At 40.9% G+C, this 8,861-nt stretch overlaps 1 protein-coding gene across 1 annotated transcript in view; it reads right to left on the reverse strand.

Moving 5' to 3' along the window:
• LOC107699198 (PHD finger protein 21B-like) overlaps positions 1-8,861 on the reverse strand; it is a 66,386-nt gene that overhangs the window by 12,238 nt on the left and 45,287 nt on the right. Inside the window, exons 3-5 of the mRNA XM_016500395.1 lie at positions 3,955-4,047; positions 2,401-2,745; positions 2,112-2,237 (exon numbers count right to left, since the gene is read on the reverse strand). Coding sequence (XP_016355881.1) covers positions 2,112-2,237; positions 2,401-2,745; positions 3,955-4,047 — 564 coding nt within the window. The remainder of the gene's footprint in view (positions 1-2,111; positions 2,238-2,400; positions 2,746-3,954; positions 4,048-8,861) is intronic.

Genomic DNA, 8,861 nt, shown 5'->3' on the forward strand with positions numbered 1-8,861 from the left:
TGCCTGTGCCGCTGGTAACAAATTGGATCGGCTCGGAATCAGAAAGAAGTGAGACTGACCGGCCGGTCACTGATCCGGGCCGATCATGAGGAAAATCGGCCAATTCCGATCCCTAGTCGATCGATCGGTGCATCTCTACTCTAAACTTATTCTCTCCAGCCACCCTACTGCCTGTCCTCTAGACTCCATCCCCACACATCTCTTACAAGTTATTTCCCCTGCACTTCTGCCTTCACTCACACACATCATCAACACATCTCTTCTAACAGGCATGAAAGCTACAGGCCAGTGTCTCTCCTCCCTTTCATAGCAAAATCACTTCAAAGCATTGTTTTCAAGCAAGTGTCTTCCTTCCTCTCACAGAACAACCAGCTGGACAATGACCAATCTGGATTTAAAAGTGGCCATTCAACTGAAACCGCTTTGCTATCAGTCAGTGAAGCGCTACGGAGTGCAAGAGCTGAGTTCAAACCTTCAGTTCTCATTCTCCTAGATCTATCTGCTGCATTTGACACTGTTAATCATCAAATCGTTCTGTCCACCCTCTCATTGCTAGGCATCACCGGAACTGCACTCCACTCCACTGGTTGGAGTCTTACCTCACAGGTAGGTACTTCAGGGTGGCTTGGGAGGAGAGGTATCCAAATCACATCAACTGGTCTCTGGGTTCCTCAGGGATCAGTTCTTGGGCCCCTCCTCTTCTCTATATTCACTACATCACTGGGACCCATCATTCAGGCGCATGGTTTTTCCTATCATTGCTATGCTGATGACACGCAGCTCTCCCTCTCATTTCAACCAGATGATTCAACAATACCTGCTTGGATCTCAGACTGCCTGACGGACATCTCGGCATGGATGAAAGAGCATCACCTGCAGCTCAACCTGGCAAAGACAGAACTTCTCATCTTCCCAGCCACCCCATCAGCACCAGTTTACCATCCAACTGGGCTCATCAACGATAATCCCATCGAGTTCGGCCAGGAATCTTGGGGTGATCCTTGATGATCAGCTGACCTTTGAAGATCACATTGCAAAAACAGCACGATCATGCAGGTTTGCACTACACAACATCAGGAAAATCAGACCCTTCCTAAAAGAGCATGCAACACAGCTTCTCATCCAGGCCCTTGTCATTTCTAGGTTGGACTACTGCAGTGTTCTACTGGCTGGACTTCCAACATGTGCAATCAGAATGCAGCAGCATGTCTTGTTTTCAATGAGCCCAAGAGAGCCATGTCACACTGCTTCTCATCTCTCTGCACTGGCTTCCAGTCATGGCCTGCATCAAGTTCAAGACATTGGTGCTTGCCTACAGAACTGCCACAGGCTTCGCACCCTCCTACCTCCGCTCTCTCCTATGCATCTACATCCCCTCCAGAAGCCTGTGGTCGGTAAATGAGTGGCTGCACAAAATCACTCTCAAGGATGTTTTCTTTCACCGTACCCTGTTGGTGGAATGACCTACCCAACTCCAACATCCAAACGGCCGAATCCCCCACAATCTTCAAGAAACAACTGAAAACTAATTTCTTCCGTGAATCTTCCGATCTAACTGCCTAATAATAATATATATTTTTTTAATTCTATGCCTTAACTTTTTCTGTTCTCTTATTATCCTCCTGTCCTAGCTTTTTACTATTTTGAATGATTCCTGAAACCTTGTATAATGGGCACTTCTCGTGTTTATTGCCATCTTAAGATACATCGCTTGTTGTATTCCTCAACTGTAAGTCGCAAGATTCCAAGAATAAGAAAATGGTTTGGATGAACTGTAATTCAATGTTGTAGTACTCAAGTCCAGACAATACCAGACACAGACTCAAGTCTTCCACAAGTCCGAGTTCAAGACTATATTTTCAGGAATATTTGGACTCGGCCTGGACTCAGACTCTAATAAACGAGTCTCGACTAGTCATAGATAATATAGTCTCAATCTCGAACTTGACAGTCCGAGTCCTGTCTTGGCCTCCAGTATTACAACACTGCTGTAATTAGTCACTGCCATGTCAATCAGATGGTCTCTTCCTGTCTAAGTGCACTGGTCATATCAACAATTAACTGTAATACAAACTTTTTTTTCTAACAGTTGAAACTGGTTGTGAGTGTACCTCTGGATCTTCCTCGTTTTTATATGGGGTTGAGGGGTGAGGGCTTGGCTTCTTGACAGGACTGTTAGTTTGTGAGGCCGGAGAACTCTTGGAGTTGCTGGGAATCTGGGGCTGAATGATTATAACCTGGATACACACATTAAAAATCTTAAATCAACTGAACACATACTGTGCATCTAATTAGCATTTGCCACAGCGTGACACTAACAGCATCATGCAAGTTCAAAACTAATTCAGCATGCTGAGCAGCATGTTTAATTGTTAAGTAGGTGATAAAAGAACTTCTGACCTTGCTGTCAGGGCTGAAAATCAGCGGTTGCACCTTAATGGCCTCGGTTACTCCTGACACCCCATGGGCTGGAGGCGAGGCTGCTGAGATGATGGCATAAGCCACCCCTTGACTTACAGAGGCTGTGGATGTGCTCGGCACAGACGAGGGCAAAGAGGAACTCTCTTGCTGCCTGTTGCAGAGTCTCTCGTGACTGAAGGTGCTGTTGGCAGTTGGCAAAGATGCGCCTTGGCTCTTTGGGCTGACCACAGCCATGCTCTGCGACACGGCCAGCGTTTGACCGGACTGCTGCTCTCGGCATGGGCTGTGGGGAAGGCTGTCTGGAATGAGAGTCTTTGGCCTAACCTAAAAAGACGGAGACCACAAAGTTTAGTCCCCAAAGCAGCAGATGGCTCTTGGCTTTGGCTTGAAATACTTTAATCTCTTAAACAAAATCGTTCAATCTTTCAGGTATAGTTTCTGACAGCATTTGTTTGACATTTGCTTAGTTTCAGGGTATTTTGGATGAATTTTGGCTCGTTTATGATCTCTTTAAATGAATCTCAGATGTTTATGTCATAAATGAATAGTTTGTGTATAAAATTCTATGCGAGCACAAAGTTTTCTGGTTATTTCACTTTGGTATAATTTCAAATGCATTTTGCCATTATGATACAAAACTGATGATGGAGGAATTTTACTTCAGCAATTGTCATTTAGAGAGCAAGTGCCATGGTTTATGTAAAAAGGTGAGTTGATTAAAACTATTTTATTCACTTTATATGCTTTAGACATATATAACATCCACGTTTCACATCATTATTGGATGCTTTAATAAAATAATTGTGTATACATGACTTAATTTTGTGATTACGTACACAAACTGGTGAATCGGTTATCTGAACCAGTTCATTAGAATGAACTGTCCAAAAGAACCAGTTTGCAGAAAAAATGTCCTGTTTGTCTGAAGCTATATGGATTAAAGGTAATAATGTTGTAAATAATAATTTTGTTTTTCCTGTATATTCTTTACTGATTCTCAAAGTGATGGTAGCCATGAACTTGCATTTTATGAATCACCAAAAACCCACGGTTTCAATCTTCTATACTGTCCTACTGAAGAAAATAAGTCACCTGAAAGTAAATTAACAACAAATTTTTATTTCTGGATGAACTTTAAGACATACACTTACATATATGTAAATATGCAATATTATTCAGAAATCTTTGTTGATGAAAAGGATACTACATAAGTCAACCACTCAAGTTTGTTAATTTATTCAGTTTAATTCAATATATTCATTAATCAATTATTAATGCAATTATTTCATTAATTACAAAAAAAGAAACTCTCTTAAAGGAAAGTATAAATTAGGGACAAAAACCAATAAAATGAATAAAAGTGTCCGTTATGAATCTCCCTCATTCTCACTTTTAGCTGCTTCTGTTTTATTATCTACACTTGACACTTGTCATGTCTTTGACATGTTTTAAAAGTGTCAGCTATGAAAATTATTTGTAAATAATAAGGTTTCATGAATAAAGGTTTGAATGTTTTCTAATGTTGTGTATTACCTGAGGTAGCACACTGGGTGAGTGTCCTGCCAGCCGCTGCAGAGAGCTGATGTGAGGCACCTTTATCGGGATCGCGGTGAGGGCTCCCAACATCTGTCAGAGAGAAACCAAACATATGATGAGACAGGAATAGCAATCATTTCAGATGTTAGGAGGACAGAATGATGGAAAAAAGATCCGTAATTGTGTAGTTGTAGTTACTTCATCTACTGTCCATGCTAACCAGCTGAACAGGACAGAAGAGCCAGATTCATTTCCATGAAGTGGTTCTTCTAACTGTGCTTTTCAGGGAATTGAAACAAAAACTGGTACACAAACATGCTCTTGGGATTGACTAATTTCATGGTTCATTTTGAGTCAGTCATTAAGTGGTGATTCAGGTGATGACTTTTGTTTTAGTGAGGTAGTTGAACTCATTTATTGATCAAAGTAAATCAGTGGATCAGTGGGTTGGAAGACCGATCTGTACAGTTATTTCTTTATACTAATTTGTACAAGTTTGACTGATTTATTAACCCTCTGAAACATGATCACACTGGTGTCTAGGCATGGACCGATTACCGGTTTCAAGGTATACCGCGGTTTGAAAATTTCACGGTTTCAAAACCGCTAATATTTTCCGTTATACCGTTCCTGCGGTATGCGCTCTGTTTTTCATGTCTCCTCAAAGACTGAAAGTGTAGGAATCCCTTAGGTTGAGTGCAATGTAGAGAGTAACACGACCCTCCTCCTGTTGGTGCGAGCGAGCGGTCAGTCACGTGTGTGTACTAGGATCGCCGAACTTAAGGAGCTGCCCCGGGAGCTTACGCGAACGGCAACCGGCCGTTTTTTGTCTTATTGCAAGCAACTCGTCTCTGTTCTGGACTTGCACAAACTGCATTGCAATGCAATCGTTTTCCAAAATGTAATTTATGTGAAAATATGAAGTCTGTAAACGCCCGTTAACACAGGCCAGAGACGTTGAAAACGGACGCACAGGGAAAAATACTGTAGCAGGCAGATCACTCACTGTTCATGATGCACAAACTATTGGAAGAAAATCCTCAATATTGATTTGGGGGTTTATATGAATGTGTTTCTGAGGGGAACTGACTGTCTTCAGAAAAGTTTACGTGGAATTTTCTTTTAATCTCGTCTCTGTACTACATTTGATTCCTAAGCTTTAGTTTGCTGTAGATGCTCTAATGTCGTCCATGGCCACTGTAAGCACCAATTTTGCACTTTATGTCCTACTGTCACGGGGTTTATATAACCAGAAGAATACAAGACAAGAGTTTGAGACGTACTGCTTTAAAATCCCTATCAGTCACTCATCTCTGTCTATTGTGCAGTAGCGAACCGACATGAGGAGGTGGGGCAGCCTGCGGCCTGTTCCCATGACAACGGTCCGGATAAAATGTCTTGCTCCGTCAGGGCTGTGATTTTAGTAATTGCTGAATCCCAGCAGACAGAGAGAGAGAGACGGCAGTAACCTTGAGCTGCGGCATTCAGCTTGTATTTTGTGAAAGTACTGAATTAAACAGCAGGCCTGCAGTGAATTACCCATCAGCCCCTGCAGCTGCCATAAGATAGAAATGTCAGGTGAACGCTAACAATTCTGCTCTTTTCTGGAACGTCACGGACCGTTTGAGGATTCAGAGGCCTGATTAGACCTGTGTGGGACAGAAATGAGTGTAAAATACTCCTCACACATGATAGAGGAACAAGACTGAAACATTTCCAGCAGGAGTTTATGATCAGTCAGAAGCTATAAAGCTTATTCTGGCCTGGAGCCCCATTATGCTTTGTAACTATAAACTGAAGCTCCCATTTTTAGCTGTTTACCAGAACATTTAAAATGCAATGGTCTATTTTTGTGGTCCACAAAGGAAACAAAGTCATTCAGGTTTGGAATGACACAAGTGTGATTTGTCATAGATCTTATAGCTGTTTAAACAACTGCTGTATTCACTGAGAGTCAAATCGGACATTTCCGAGTATTATATTTTGAGACATTCTGTGTGGCCTTATATATCCTAATATAATGAAAACAAAATACATTTTAATGAGTTTATTCATTTTTACTTGTTTCCAGTAAAATAACTTAAAATCTTTAAGATGAACTTACTTGTGAAGCAACACCACATAAGATATTAAGCCTTGTTACGAGTTCAAACTGGACCACCATATTAATTCAAGAAAATTTTGATTCTACAATTCATCAATCAATCAAAAGATTTCATGCAAGCCTTCCCATGGCATTTTTTATTAAAATACTGTAGTAAAAATTTACAGTATATATTGTTGTTTATTGTTATATTGCCATAGATACACATTTTTCCTTATTCCGGTGCAAAAATATCTACAGGTTCTATGACAATATTAGTTCTCTACTTTTCTCACATACCCAAAATAACCAAAAACCTGTACATGATGAAACCAAAATAGCTCTTAACACAGAAGTTCTTATAATATTAATAACATTTAAAAAAAAATAAATCTCACTAGTGGTTCAGTACCAGCAAACACCACATGGAGGCACTGTGAGCAGTTAAAATACTATAGTTAATAAAGCAATTATCTTCAGAACTTTGGCCTAAAAGGAAATGACAGATGAGTGTTCTATAAATGGAGAGGGAAAACTACAGTGAACTACAGTTGGACCAAATGCATATAACATACAAAAAAAAATTCCACACAGACTTAAATGAGCCCTTTGCTGAAAAGGACAGCAGACTTCAACCATGGAGACAGACAAACAACCAACTTTAAAAAGCTAACATTAAACTAACATGTATTATTTTACAATATTGAAAACTTGTGTCGCACCAAAAAAAATCAAAAATATGATCTTACATGTCAGCTGAACCAGGATAGTAATAATCTTTTGGAAGTGAAATGAAGCAGTCAAAATGTGTCATCAGAACACCCCTTTTCTCTCCACATATGTAGTAGATGCTGTGCAATTCGATTAACACTTGACACTTGCCGTGTCACTGGTGTGTGGGAGTTATTAGTAATGCTTTTTGGACCGTGTGCTACTGTGCTGTTTGTAGGACAGTACCCCAATGCTGACTTAGCAGGGCATAAACATCGGCACAGAGCCCAACTCCATTTAGGTGGTTAGAAAGCTTCTGTAAGGCTACACTAGATACAACTGATGGCAACATTTTGAGGCAGTCTACACTGGAAGCGTCAAAGCTGCAGATCATGTCAAAACGTTTACTAACACTGATGAATGGAAAAGAAGGCACGGTTTTGACAGGGGTTTTGAATTTGAACTTTTAATTTGACACAGAGTCTTAAAGACTGCCATCTAGGACATGTTTACATAGAAAAACACAAAAATGCATTTCGGGCCAACCAACCCTAAAACTTTACATGGGTTATTGTAAAATAGCAACAACAAAAAAAAACATTTTATAGTTAAAGCAAAACCATGTAACATTTGCTCACCGTTCCCCCATGTGGTTGATAAGCGCAATTGTCTGTTACCAGTGACGTAAATACTATCGCTGTATAAGCTTGCCTGTGGGCAGCGCAATACACATGAATTTGTTGAGTAAGCTGACGGAACCGGCGAATGGAGAAACCTCGTTTGGAAACTATGTTCACCGACCTGGTAAAGTAGCCCGTGTATTTTTTAGCCCGTAAATATTTTTATTTAGTGTTACTCCAGAATTGGAAACTACAGTGACAAAAAGAACGGTAGTATGTTTGCCTAGTTTTTGCTCGCATAGTTCATATGTAGCATTGTGTGCAAAGGGTGTAATTTGTATAATAGAATAAAATGTTTTCCGCATAATCATGTAGCCATAATGTCCATAATAGCCTATACATCAGACATTGTTACTTTACAGCCTTTTAAACTTATGACAGAGCCTTTTTTATTTGAATAACCGTTCAGACGTGAAGTAGACTGGGGTATTCATTTTTGGATCTTGGGTGTCGAAAACAGACATGGTACACATTGCGTTGGTTTTGAGACTTGCATATTAGATAATTTCGTCTTATAATTAGCTGTTGGCTAACTCCACCCAGGCTACGAGTAAAATATGTGACGTATGCCGTAAAGCAGGTCACACTCTGCCGCTGGCAGGGGATGGGCGGGGCTGTGTGTACCGACCCGAACTCAAAACTTACAGAGTGTGGTTCTAGCGGCTAGGAGGCTGCTCAAATAGCAGTAGAATTCGTCCGGTTAAAGGCACAATATGTCATTTTTTGCCACTAGAGGGCACGTATTGAAAACAAACAAAGAAACAAAGGCATAGCTTCCGCTGGCAGGGGATGGGCGGGGCTGTGTGTACCGACCCGAACTCAAAACTTACAGAGTGTGGTTCTAGCGGCTAGGAGGCTGCTCAAATAGCAGTAGAATTCGTCCGGTTAAAGGCACAATATGTCATTTTTTGCCACTAGAGGGCACGTATTGAAAACAAACAAAGAAACAAAGGCATAGTTAGATGACGCCGTGACTGAGTGTGGAATCACGGGAGTTGTCGTCTTTATCCCCAAAGCCGATGCAATCTGACGGGACTCAGGCAGAAATCATGTTCATGGATGAGCTAATGTATTAAAGATTTATTAAAATCGTAGTATGAAGCAGAGTGTGGTGGAAAGCCGTCGAAGCGAAACGAGGCCGATGAATGAGCACGACACACGGCTAGAAAGCAGCGGAGCTTTTATTATGCCACAGTCGACCGCTTCCGCTCCTTCCGGAAAGCAGCGGAAGTAAGCAGCACTGTTTTATCATACTAGATGCGTTTGAAAGTTCTGTTATAATGCTACTCTGTGCGGTCGTCATTTGTCTAATAAAATGCATACCATATTAAAGCGTCTTTGGTGTTTCCATGTTTTCTAAAAACAAAACCGGAAATCGAGGGGTTATGACGTCATTGGCAGGCGACACAATGACACTATGGACACAGTCC

This window comes from Sinocyclocheilus anshuiensis, unplaced genomic scaffold (genome assembly GCF_001515605.1).
Source record: "Sinocyclocheilus anshuiensis isolate Anshui unplaced genomic scaffold, SAMN03320099.WGS_v1.1 scaffold851, whole genome shotgun sequence".
NCBI classification, from domain to species: Eukaryota; Metazoa; Chordata; class Actinopteri; order Cypriniformes; family Cyprinidae; genus Sinocyclocheilus; species Sinocyclocheilus anshuiensis.